Consider the following 13,679-nt stretch of genomic DNA (forward strand, 5'->3'; position numbering starts at 1 on the left):
TTGAAATACCGTCCAACCATCGCACCCAAGAATCACCCCCCCTCCCTCCACCCGAATCCCCCCCCCCTATTTTTTTTTTTTTTTTTAAGATCATCTCACAAATTACCACCACACCCTCACAATATACCCCCCCCCTCCTCACCCCCCCCCCCCCAATTTTTTTTTATGAAACGGTTAAAAAACACAAATATTTATTTTTATTATTTTATGTTTGAAATACCGTCCAACCATCGCAACCAAGAATCCCCCCCCACCCCCCCCCACCCCCCCCCCCCCCCCCCCCCCCCCCCCCCCCCCCCCGATTTTTTTTTTCCTTTTTTTTCGCATTTTTGGAAGAAAATGTAATAAATGTCCAAACCCCCACACAATGCACCTCTCTTCACTCCACCCCTCCCTCCTTTGTGATTGAAAATGAGAGTCCCTTCACCTTTAAAAAGAAAATAGATGAGCGGTCTGCACCCGCAAGGCGGTGCTCTTGTTAAATTTTGTGTTTAGATCCACTTTACTTCTTAAGTATCAAGGCTATTGCTTTCAAACTTCAAATACTTTCTAATTATCATGAGGGTACTGTACCTGGCCAGTTAAATTTGACATTGACCTTTGAATGACCTTGACTCTCAATGTCAACTTAATAAATTTTAATTAAATTGCCATAACTTCTTTATTAAGGATCAGATTTGATTCATACTTTGACATAACAACACTTACCTGACATAACACAATGACTCCACCGAAACCATCCCCCACGCCCCACCCCGGAATCCCCCCCCCCCAAAAAAAAAAAACATTATTTTTTTTTATTTATTTATTTTTTTTTTTAATTTTTGAAAGATCATCTAATAAATGACCACACACCCAAATTATACCCCCCTCTCTAGCCCCACCCATCCCCCACACCCAAAAAGATTTTTTCTTCTTTGAAACATAGTTAAAAAAAATCCACAAATATTTATTTACTTTATTTTGGATGGATTGTCCAACCATCCCACCCAAGCTATTGCTATCAAACTTAAAATAAAATCTTATTAGTTTGTTTTATGTCATTACAAATGTTAAAGAGATTGTAGAAAATATACCTGAACTCAGAATCGTCTATAAAGTACAACTTTTTTTAAACATAAGGGATCAATATGTTTCAATTATATTAGAATATGACTATATTACCTTGACCTTATTGAATATGAACAATTTCCCCATGATGGATTACGTTATACTGTCAAGCACTCAAATAGCTGAGCGTGCTGTCCTCTGACAGCTCTTGTTTGTGTAGAGGTCTATTAAAAACTGATAAAATTCCAGGATTTCTAGATTTTCCGGTTCCTACAGGACCCCATACAATCACACATCTGTACACATCTGAACAACAATAGGCTCTCTGGCCAGTTGGGCCCCCACATCCAAAAACAATTCCTGGGTGTAGGTGTCGAGCTCTTGGGTCAGGAATTTTGGGCAAAGCTCCTACCCCTAGGGTACAGCCAGTCTACCCATGGGACTCCAAACTTCCCTGCTTAGAGGCAAGACCACCTCATTTACAAGGTAGGTTGTTATGCAAACAGTATCGCAGTAATTCAAATAATTTTTGAAAGAATATGGATTAATATTAATGTCCCCACTATATGAGGTAAGGGGGGTATGAAGATTTGCCCTCATCCGTGATTTTGTCTGTCCTTCCATCCTTTCGTCCATCTCTTTCCCTTGTGTGGCCGCCCTAGCTAAAAAAAGTATTGTGCAAGAGGGATTGAAACTTTGCATTTATTTAAAAAAGGATGTGAACCTGGGAACCTCCATATTTTGATTTGATATCTTTGACATAATTGAAGTGATGTATTTTGTCAGATTTTTTGCTACTAGAGGCCTGAAACTGTGGATGCATTTTGGATACCATGGTATCTGCTGTTCATCCTTTTGCGATGTATTTCTGTTTGTAAACGTTTTGTCAAGGGACATTTTCTCCTGAAGCACATGAAAGAATTAAATGAAACCTCACAGGAATGTTCCTTGGGTGTTCATTTTTTTCTTTGTTTTTGAAACCCATAGCCAAGAGGTTTAATGTTTGGTGTGCAACAGTGTAAAGTGAGTCCTTTCAAAATATTACCAAATTATGTCTCTGGGGTCAACTGGAATAGCCCTAGGATTTCCCAGTTTGACATAAACATATTTAGGGACAAGAAATCTTTGTCTGCAACTTCAAAGCCAAAGTGTTTCATATTTGGTATGGAGCATACTCTAGAGGTCCTCTACAGTGTTTGTTTGATTAATGCCCCTGGCCCTAGTGGTCAATGACAGGTAAATCCTTCGAAAAAACATTTGGTTAAACCACAACACCTCTTGGTTTCATATTTGGTCCATGTAACTGATGCCATTTCCAAATGTATTGAATATATTTCTGGGATTTGTTAAGATCTTTCTATCTTTTCACAGGTGCCTTATCCTCACAAGTTCAGTCCCAGAGAAAAATGTAACCCAACTGCAACACAGGCAATACATCTCAACAGGTAAGTCCCAGTAATAGTTTGTTATCCCCCGCCATAGGGGGAGGTATATTGTATTGGCGTTGTCTGTCCATCCGTCTTTCCGTCCGTGATTCAGTCAATCTGGCACTTTTGTGTCTGGAGCTATATCTTGGAAGTGCTTTGGTGGATTTCATTGAAACTTGGTATGAGTATGTATATGGATAAGAGGATGATTCACGCCAAATGGGCATTGTACACTATTTGTTAATAATGGAGTTATGACCCTTTGTATCTTGAAAAAATGCTTTATAATATAAGCTTAGAGCTTTATCTCCTTTAACACATGAGCCAAAGCCATGAAACTTGCCAAAGTTGTTGCCAATCATCTGGGGGTGCTTCACATTCAACACTTATAATCCTAGGGGCTAAGGTCAAGGTCACACATTATTTAGTCATTTCTCTACTAATTAGCAGTGTGTCAAATATAAGATCCAGGTTGCTAGGCTCGTGGTCAAAGTCACACACAAATATAAAAATCACACATTTTGATTAAATATGCCTTATTTAGTAAGGATTCTACCATACTAAATTGATTCACAAAATGGCCTGATGTAATTTTCTTCAAATATCAGGCAGTGCAAGACCTATGTGTTTGTGACCAAAGTCAAGGTCACACATCAAAGGTCACACATTTGTAGAAATATTTATTACTTAGCCATTATTTTACTATGCTCAGTGGATTCTGTAATTACATTTTATAATTCTTTTAAATCTTCTGCCTTGCTGTGTGTCGTATGTAAGATTCATGTCTAGGGTTAAGGCTCATGTCTAAGGTTAAGGTCAACGTCACACAATATACTATATGCAAGGGTCAAGGTTACACAAATGCTTCATGTAAGGTCCTATGCTAAACCCCTTTACTGACCAGCATTTTTTCCAGAATTATGTAAACATCTTTGTACTTAGAAATTACAGGTTAGAGATTTTGTGCTCCAACAAGGGAGAGCATATAGTCGCTGACTTGTATGTCCTTCCTTCTGTCATAATTTTATCTGGAGGAGGATATTGTTTTGGCGTTGTCCATCAATCCTTTTATCTGGATAAGATTGTTTTGGCGTTGTCCGTCCATCCAGAAAACTTGTGTGTCCAGAAGCATATTGTGGAACTTCTTTTGTGCGTTTCAATGAAACTTGTTCGTACATAAATGCATTTCATTTATAAAAAAATATATGCCTAAAATGTTATGTTGTAAGTTTTTGATTTTCCCAAATACTTATAATATGCACATGTTGGGCCCATCTTCATCAACCATTCTTAGTTTCTTGTACATTTACATTAATTACTCCCCCCCCCCCCTCCCCCGCACTTAAGGTGGAGGGATATTCAATTGGCATTGTCTGTCAGTCCATCCCTCTGTCACAATTTTGATATTGGCGGGGGATATAAATTCAACAAATTTGCTTGTTTCACCACTTTTGGATTGGGGCTGGGGCCCTTTGGATTTTGAAAAACTGTGTTGTTTTAAGTAAAATGGAGACATTGGTGTTGTGGTTGTTTTTGCTAACAATTGCTTTAATACTGAGGATAAAAGTGTGTTCAATATTATATTTGCTATGGTTCAACTTGTAGAGCTGATTAGGAAAATGAACTTAATATTGCAAAAAAGTGTACATTTGTTTTGGAATCCTTCAAATGTTAATTATATTCAGTCATTTTGTAAAAATCTATATTTTGTTACATTTTAAAAGGGGCCGAATAACAGCCCCAAATAAATATATATATAAAAACTGAGGTAAGTCCCTGGCCATTGGAAAAGGGATCACTGTGGCACAGCTGTGACCACCATCCCTGAGGCCCATTCATAATAAGACTAGTTCTGGGAAAAGTGGTCTTAATGCACATGCTGGTTTAAGTCTCGCCCCAGATTAGCCTGTGCAGTCTGCACAGGCTTATAATGGACTACACTTTCCACTTTTGGGAAATTTTTTGTTTAAGGATGTCTCTTCTACATGAAAATCCTGTCGTGGCCGAAAGTTGTGTCCCTGAATAGCCTGTGCCGACTGGACGTGCATTAAGCCCAATATTCACAGAATGTGGCCCTTATAACTAAAAGACTTTGATGTAATCAAGCTGTAACAAATTGGTAAAATCCAAATGCAAACTCAGTTTTCTGCACTTCACTTAATTTACCATTATATCTTATTTCAATAAGTTTGAAACTATTGCATCTCATATAGAAATGTGAAAAAGATACAACAGTTTCACGCTAAACCCAAAAATTAAAATTGACCATCAAGAGAAACAACATACAAATTATCTATAGGCACCAAGCAAACTGACTTTTTATCTCTTTACAAAATCAAGTTCCATATAAAAGGTTATTATCATAATAAAACTGCCATTTATATGGGAAGGGGTCACTTGTATTTTTACCTTTGCATTAGATGGTAAGAATGTTTATCTGTACAATATCTAGGCTGATTTTGTATGGAGGTCACTTGCATCCAAAAACTATGTAACTATGTCACCAGGTCAAATATTTAGAAACCCTTGATGCCAATATAGAGGCCACATTTATGACTCAATCTTGATTAAACTTTGAGAGAATGCATATCTTGACAATGGCAAGTTGGAATGAGGGATTGTGCGTCCAAAAACTAGGTGACTAGTTATTATAGTAGAAAAATCTTCTTGCTACTCTAAAGGCCACATTTATGAGTTGATTTGATGACACTTTGTCAAAATGTTTATCTTTTCATTTTAGGCTGAGTTTTAATTTATGTGACATGCATCCAAAACTAGTTAATCTTTTGAAATCCTTGTTTTCGCAGTAGAAGTCACATACATGTCTCAATCTTGATGAAACTTTTTCAAATGTTCTTCTTGACAATATCTAAGCAAAGTTCAAAATTGAATTCCGATCTTGCACCAGGTCGAGTCTTCTACCAACGTTTAACTCAGGTAAGCGCTTTAGGGCCATCATGAACCTCTTGTTTCAATTAACAACTTTCAGAGGATTTTCAATGCAGAACCATTTAGATTGTTATCTACTAAGGAACTTTGAGATTGTTTTAAAAGAAAATGTTAACATTTAAGGAATATAGAGTGTTTTGGTCAGTGAACTTGAAATACGCTTGGCGTTTAATTTGAGACAAATATGCATGTTTTCTTTTCATTCATGTTTAAAGGTCCGTCAGTCTCTTGTGCAACAACCGAAGCTAAAGATGAAGCGCCACAGAGAGAAATAGAGGTCACAACAGTAAGACATGCAGATATTTGCTGCTTCAGTCTCAATAGCAACATCAGCAGCAGCAGCAGTAGCAAAAGCAGCAACAATACCCACAATTCAACAATCAACAGTGCCATTGCTGAGCTCTTTCAAATGTATGAGGCTTGGGAAAACGTATATCGAGACTCACCTTTGGTGAATGTCTCCTTTAATTGTTGACTGGATAATTACAATGGTGCTTTTCTCTAAAATAACGCATGTGCCTAAAGTGTCGTCCACACAGGCTGATCTGGGACGACACTTTCCGCTTTAATGGTATTTTTTTTGTATTTAGGTAGTCTCTTCTTGCAAAAATCTGGTTTAGGCAGAGTGTTGTCAATGATTAGCCTGTGCAGATTGCACAGGCTTATCGAAGTGGATACATTTCACACATACATTTTACTACATTTTCACAGAGTCATAATAATGGAGTCATTTTTCTGAAGGTTAGTCATTCAGAGTGGTGCTTTGTCTGCATATAATGTTATAGGATTGTATTGTATCTGATTAAACCACGTCCACATTTTCAAGGGAATTATAATGAAACTTCAATTGTGTGAACCCAATGGAGTGTGCGTTGAGGGTTAGTTGACATTTTGTGACAAAGCTCTAACTTATCATTGGCCCAGTCACGACTCTCTTGCACAATATTTATGTACTGTCTCTGTATCTCATCATACATGGGAATTCAGAAGCTGTGTTACTTATATTATAAATAACTATGCACCGCAGTCTATTGCACCTTCCGCTCTATATGGATTGCTTTAAATAAAACCTATTGGAGTTATTGAAAATATTTGTTAATTTCAATGTAAAAGCGTTATATAGCACAATATATTAACACCACAGATGCATATGCATGATAACTAATGTATTAATGGCAAACATCAAAACATGTATTTCTTAACATTTTGCCTCAAACACGTTATGATGAACACATTATATTTGTTTCAAAATATATCTAAATAACCTGTGTTTCAGGAAATATCTAAACATATTGATATATTTGACTTTGCTTTGATTTATATTTCCTATGATTTGTCTTCTCCTAACTAGGTCAAGGATCACCCAAAACCACTCGGTGCCAAGCAATGAAATTATCAGCTGCCACCTTGACTTGACCACTGTACACACCTGGGAGTCAGGTTTAAGGTCACATCAGCTTAAATGTTCACGGCAGTAAGAAAATGTAAGATCTTAAAGGGACTTGTTCACAGATTGTGTGGGTAAGTTGACAGACCTCATTGGCATTACTAAAAAAATGGCAACAATTTTAAATGAATAAACATATTACTACAACTTATACCAATATATTGCGGTACATAGTGTATAGTATCGCAATATGCTTTTACTGCCTTGAATACAAATATAAATTACCCCAGTTTGGAATCCAAATAAAGGCAGTTTTTTTTATTTTACGTCCTTAATTTTTATACGCCCGTATAAAATACGGGACGTATTATGTGAAACCCCTTGGCGGCGGGCGGCGGGCGGAAGGCATCACTTTGTCCGGACTCTAATTCAAATTGTATTCATCCGATCTTCACCAAACTTGGTCAGCAGTTGCATCTAGTTGATATCTAGGCCAAGTTCGAATATGGGTCATGCCGGGTCAAAAACTAGGTCATAGGGTCAATAAGTGCATTTTCAAAGGGGCCACTTTGTCCGGACTCTAATTCAAATTGTATTCATCCGATCTTCACCAAACTTGGTCAGCAGTTGCATCTAGTTGATATCTAGGCCAAGTTCGAATATGGGTCATGCCGGGTCAAAAACTAGGTCATAGGGTCAATAAGTGCATTTTCAAAGGGGCCACTTTGTCCGGACTCTATTTCAAATTGTATTCATCCGATCTTCACCAAACTTGGTCAGCAGTTGCATCTAGTTGATATATAGGCCAAGTTCGAATATGGGTCATGCCGGGTCAAAAACTAGGTCATAGGGTCAATTAGTGCATTTTCAACGGCGCCACTTTGTCCGGACTCTAATTCAAATTGTATTCATCCGATCTTCACCAAACTTGGTCAGTAGTTGCATCTAGTTGATATCTAGGTCAAGTTCGAATATGGGTCATGCCGGGTCAAAAACTAGGTCACAAGGTTACTTAGTGCATTTCAAGCATTTAGCATGGTGTCCGCTCTCTAATTGAAGTAGTTTGCATCTGATCATCACCTAATTTGGTCAGAAGTTGAGTCTAGATGATATGTAGATCAAATTCGAATATGGGTCATGCCGGGTCAAAAACGAGGTCACGATCGGACACATAATGAATTTCAAGCATTTAGCATGGTGCCCGCTCTCTAATTGAAGTAGTTTTCATTTGATCTTCACCAAATTTAGTCAGATGTTACATCTAAATGATATCTAGGTCAAGTTCAAATATGGGTCATGCCGGGTCAATAACTAGGTCTCGAGGTCACTTAGTGCATTTCAAGCATTAAGCATGGTGTCCAAAACCTCCGAACGGGCGTATCTTGTGACAGTTTGGCACTCTTGTTATTATTATAGTTATTTTAGGTTATTCCATAAACTGTATTTTATTGGTTTTAATAATGTTTGTAAAAATATATTGAGAACTCGATGACCACTATATCTTAAAACAAAATGACTGCAGAACAGGTCTTAAACATTTTCCTTTAAATATGTCACTATCTTTCTCAGTAAACACAATGTCTGCAGAAAGAATAACCTCTTTCCCTTTAAAGAAATCTCAATATGTTTTTTACTGCAAACGGATTTATTACAGAACTGGAATCTATCTTTGAACATTTTCCTGCAGTATTCTCCGTCATTTGCAGTTAACAAGATGACTGAACATCAATGGCAAGGAAGAAGTGATCTGAGGGGGTAATCACGTGCAAGTCAAGATGCCGCTCACTTTCCAGCCATAACAGTAAGCAAGTGATTAGTATTTGTTTTGTATTTTGTCTAGCTTCAATATTGCAGAAGTGATGCTTATATCTCGACTTGACTCGCTACGTATTTTCTTAGCGGGAGCTGTAATTTTTGATCCCGCTAAGAAATTTTGTTGTGAGTAAAGTAGAGATATAGAGCGAATATTAATACGAAATAGACGCTAATAAATCTGCATGGACGCGACCATCTTAACTATTAGGTGATAATCACCTCTGAGTGATTGTCCCCAACTTATGTAAATCAACTTTTTCAAAATGTGTTGTGTTTTGAGAGTCATCAAATATATATATACCACTTTTGTCAGAAAAAGTTTATTATTTGTTTTTATATAAAAACTCTACAAAAAAATTGGTCATAACCAACAAACAAAAAATTAAACTAATTTCTAATATTTGGCGTGATTGCATTGACTGTATGTTAAGTTTTAAGAGGCTTTCCAACTCTGGAACTTCGTGGACACAAGGCTTTAGTTAAGCCTCTTTATTTTACCTTGTTTATATGAAAGTTTATGGCTTATTAAGAAAATCACAAGTGTGGCCGGGTTGAACCAGTACTTGGGAGTCTTGAAAAAAAATGTCCAAATCATGCTAGTATTGTCTCGTTTGACACATGATTGAATTTATTTCCAGAAAACCCTGATTGCAAAGTGTAGAGTCTTCTCCGGAGGCATTTGCACACAAGGCACAAACATCAGCTGCAATAATCGTCTTGATATTCTGTCATGGCCATGTTGCATGACCCTCAGTCTATGAACATAGAGAACCTTGGGTGAGTTTTCAAGTCATATGCATGCTTTTTGCATGGCACCAATTAAAGAGATGGGTGGTTGATTGTAGATTTAACGTAGTCTGTCCATACGTCTTTCGCTTCAGCTAACGGATTTGTTTGTTTACTGAAAGTATTGCGTCTTATGTGATGAAATGAAACATATGTTCCATCATATGAACTTACCCTCCTGTGTAACTGTGTTCACTCTCTATGACGTTAGTGAAGTTTTGTTACACAAGAAAAATGTGGGTGCGTCCATGACCATGGTGACCAACTCTTCTTTCCTACTTCACAAAAGAGATATGAGTTTTCTCAGAAAAACTCTTGCCCCAATGCACGTGTTTTGGGCCATCAGCTTATTGGTATTAAAAATGAGGTACTATTTTTCGAATGGCAAAAAATTATCTGTATCAAATCCCATCCCATATTATTTGTATATAAAGAGGTTATACTTCACCTATAATATGTATAGTCGATTATTATTTTATCAATAGTCTCAGGACCATTATTTCCTCTCTGGATTCAAATCAGATATGTTTTAACACCCTACAGCAAGCAGTGCTTGTTAATTTTTTTCATCTGTATCAAAAATGTAATAAAAAACTGACTTTTCAGTAATGTGTCTTTCTTTTTTTCAGACACCCATGGATGAAAGAAAACTGGCCAATCAGAATTGCAGCCTGTTGCAGCAGTGGTTACCATATTTACCCCAGTCAAACCTAAGAAGCTCAGAGATATATACTGTTTAAGATGTGCTAGTCTCTACATACCTCCTGGTATGTTCAGCACTTACTCTCACAGGTTTCATCTTTGAATTTTGTGACGGATGGAAAATAAATGAACTTGTTCAGGTCAAAATGGCAGAATGACATATCACAACAAGTCGAGTGGAAAGCCAGAAAGTCATGTCAACAGCCACATTTCTTATGTGACCAGCCAAGTTGTATTCAAAGGACAACACATGTATATGTTTTATGGGAATTATGATGCTGTCAGTCATTTTATGTTGAAAGTTTTGGTAAAATATAGTATGTAAAAATTATTATCGTAAGCACACATATTACAAGTCTATCCAATGTCTTTGTCTGTGTTATGAAACTTTTACTACAGATTTTGATCCTGACAATTCTACAATTTTATTTTAATATTGTCAAAGCTGTTTAAGTGATGCTGGTAACTGTAATGAAACATGTTCAGGTTTTCTGTTTTTACCAGTAATATAGATGTGCTACTTAAACAAATTCTTCAGAAAGGCTGAGAGTTATGAAATATCGGTATTGTCTTTCTATCAATCTTTGTGAAACAATATAAGTCGATTGGCTCACCCAGGTCAGTATTCGATCAAGAATCTTGTTTAGTAGCATAATATTTCATCGGAATACATGTATAAATAAATTCTGGGAAAAATCATTTAATTTACCTAACATTGATGCTATATTTACTACCAGTACTTGGTTGATTTCAATGGCTGTGGTTTGTTAAATGATTAGAGTATGACTCTTGTGTTATTGGGAAAGATTTTCATGTAAATGAGAATTAAACAAAGATGAAAGTATTTTATGAAAAATGGCAAAAGTTATGATTGTTAGTTTTTGTTGTTATATCATAGACTTACATGCTGGTAAGTTTTAAAGTTTGTTTTTGGACATAATAGTTTATTATGCCATATATTTGTATATGCACATTTAGACAACCCTCTTAAATCAGTGAGTACACATTTAACTTAACCAAGATTTCTGATCACTGTATATAGGTATATTTTGCCATGTATACATAGAGCAACTGCGAAACAATTGTATATCCAGTGTAAACTGTTTATTTAATGTTGCCATTTTTATCAGATAAACTCACTGTTTACATTTATTTGTACAAACAATTGTTCTAAAATATCATTTCTTGTGTAAATGCTCATATACGTATTAAACTGTTTAAATAATGCAGCATGACATATTTTGAAGAGAAAATGATAGTTAAGGCAATATAAACACCTTGTTATATGCAATGTTTTTCATCGAATGAATTTTAGCAACTATTTAAAATGTATTTTTTTTACATAAACTAAAGAAAAAATAATACCTTGAAATTTGAAATCAGTCAATTAAAATTAAGGGAGAGTGATGTCATATGCTAACAATTGCCAAGAATTGCAATGGCCTCTATTGGCACTAATAGCGAGTACTATTATTTGCAAAAGATATCTATTTTGTTAGATAATAATTGTGTTTTACAACTCGACATAACAAGTAAATACATTTCTAATTATTTCGCACTATATACTCGGCTATAGGTGAATGTCTAAAAGGATTTTGTGGAATAAACACTTTAGAAAATATATGCTTGTTTCAGGAAGTAATAGTTTAGGTAAAATGTGATTCTTATTGTTACATAAACACCAAGTGTAATAACAAAATGCATCAGTAATGACATTATTTGAAAAATTACATTTGCATGATCACACAATGTGTAAAGTTGTGTAAATGTGACGTTTATGAAATGTGTATATTTCAACAATAATATTATACTTGTATTTAAAGTACTTGATAAGTATTGACGTAGATCTATTGCTATTAGAGAATTGTGTCATTTAACTAGTTTTGTTACAGTTTGTGTAACGTTGACCAGTCCACATAGCTGTCAGTGGAGTGAATTCACTGGGGTTCAATTTCCGTAATTCTCCCAGTTTAAAACTTCAGCATACACATATGTCTTTAATCCAGATTTCCCTAAAATTGTGGTTGTTTATACATGTATTGAACTTTTATTGAATGCATGTGACATGTTTGTTCTTTTGATAAACGACTGAAAATGACTTTATATGTATAAATTGTGTGTCATGTTTAGATATATCAAATTGATAAATAGAAAACAAAATACAAAATTTGCAATAATTTGTATGCATGCTTAGCCCCCAAAAATGTTATCATACAAGCTTATTGGTATTGGACTATGTTTGTACTTTAAGATGAAATGTTTCAATCATGTGTGATTTTTATCATTTACGTTAAATAAACATTTTCCATTAGTAGATATAGGGTGTATAAACTCTTATGTAGACTTCTTTTTAATTGCTTTTGTAAATATCTTCAATATTTGACATTACTGTTAAGGGTATTTTTAGCTCGGCTGTTTTCGGAAAAAAACCGAGGTATTGTCATAGCAAGCTCGTTGTGTCGTCCAACGTCCGCGTCGTGCTAAAACCTTTAAATTTTGCTCTAAAATCAAAGTGCTTCCACCTAAAACTTTGAAACTTCATATGTAGATGCACATTGATGAGTTCTACACGCCACACCTATTTTGCGGTCACTAGGTCAAAGGTCAAGGTTGCAGTGACCTCTTAAAAAAACAAATTCGTACAAGCTTTCGGTCATTCGAAACTGCACCCGCAGCCGAGCGTGGCGCCCATTATGGGGTGCTCTTGTTATAGTAAACATGTACATGTTTCTCTAAACTGTAAACGGGTGTCGGTTTAAGTTATTGTGATTTGTTAATTTTGTATTGCTAATTAAATGAAATATTGTGTATAGTCTCGCATTGTTGTTGTTATAAGACAAAGCACATTCCATTACTCATGTTTATTTTCATGTTTATTTTCGTCCACTATTTCTATAACCAGTGTTTTGTCTGTAGAAGTTACAATATACTTAATATTGCAGTTGTGCAGTGCAGTATGCTTTACTTTCTAAATAAATCAACACCATTTATTGGCTGACATAATTTCATGTATGGGCACTTACCATGACTTTAGGGTGAAATATTCATCTGAAAATTTGGTAGAAAAAGCATTGTTGTGTACTACAGATTCGTTTTTATGTTGGACACTTTATAATGAGACCTTAACCGTTAGTAGCATTTCTTTTAATGGAGAGTAGCTGGTTAAATGATGTATGTAAAAAACTGAACTTTTATTGCATCAAGTATTTTCTCAAATATCACATGACCTATATTTTTGGGCGTAGCTGCTTAACCACTCTGGATCAGCAGACGATTGATCGCTTGAATCTGTCTCGTCTGGTCTAATGGTCACCCTTTTTAACTATTTTCAATATGGCTGCATATTTACAAAAGTCAGAGAAAATGTTTAAATCCCTAGGATGCTTGGGGAAAAAAAAGTGGAAATATAGTATGTAGAACGTTTCCACAGTGTAAAAGTTTTATTTTCAACTGTGTTCAAAGCAATTGAACTGGTATTGGAATTGTTAGCGAAAATGGAATTTAGAAATATCTTATCATTCTAATCGTGTCGAATTATCATCAGTATCATTTTTGAAGAACGC

The 13,679-nt window shown here is 35.7% G+C and overlaps 1 protein-coding gene and 1 long non-coding RNA gene across 3 annotated transcripts; both read left to right on the forward strand.

Moving 5' to 3' along the window:
* The first annotated feature begins 1,265 nt into the window (after positions 1-1,265).
* LOC127855639 (uncharacterized) lies at positions 1,266-8,614 on the forward strand. 2 transcript variants are annotated; one of them, XM_052391387.1, is made up of 5 exons: positions 1,266-1,536; positions 2,422-2,495; positions 5,642-5,837; positions 6,778-6,947; positions 8,520-8,614. In XM_052391387.1, exons 1-4 carry the CDS (start codon positions 1,487-1,489, stop codon positions 6,902-6,904), a joined length of 447 nt encoding a protein of 148 aa, XP_052247347.1. In that variant the 5' UTR covers positions 1,266-1,486; the 3' UTR covers positions 6,905-6,947; positions 8,520-8,614. The 2 variants fall into 2 exon arrangements, with proteins under 2 accessions (XP_052247347.1, XP_052247346.1); XM_052391386.1 differs by lacking the exon at positions 8,520-8,614 and having other exon boundaries at positions 1,267-1,536; positions 6,778-7,149.
* Positions 8,615-9,264: 650 nt separating this feature from the next.
* Positions 9,265-12,931, forward strand: LOC127855644 (uncharacterized). Its single transcript, XR_008037615.1, has 2 exons — positions 9,265-9,405; positions 10,044-12,931. It is a non-coding gene; the product is annotated as an uncharacterized LOC127855644 (long non-coding RNA).
* Positions 12,932-13,679: the final 748 nt, after the last annotated feature.

The sequence above is a fragment of the Dreissena polymorpha genome, chromosome 13 (genome assembly GCF_020536995.1).
Source record: "Dreissena polymorpha isolate Duluth1 chromosome 13, UMN_Dpol_1.0, whole genome shotgun sequence".
NCBI classification, from domain to species: domain Eukaryota; kingdom Metazoa; phylum Mollusca; class Bivalvia; order Myida; family Dreissenidae; genus Dreissena; species Dreissena polymorpha.

Bases quoted from the DNA above. Each gene is read 5' to 3' on its own strand.
- LOC127855639 (XM_052391387.1), top strand. From the start codon at position 1,487: ATGGGACTCCAAACTTCCCTGCTTAGAGGCAAGACCACCTCATTTACA. The intron at 2,496-5,641 runs GTAAGTCCCAGT...TCATGTTTAAAG, and splicing joins CAGGCAATACATCTCAACAG to GTCCGTCAGTCTCTTGTGCA. The intron at 5,838-6,777 runs GTATGAGGCTTG...TCTCCTAACTAG, and splicing joins ATTGCTGAGCTCTTTCAAAT to GTCAAGGATCACCCAAAACC.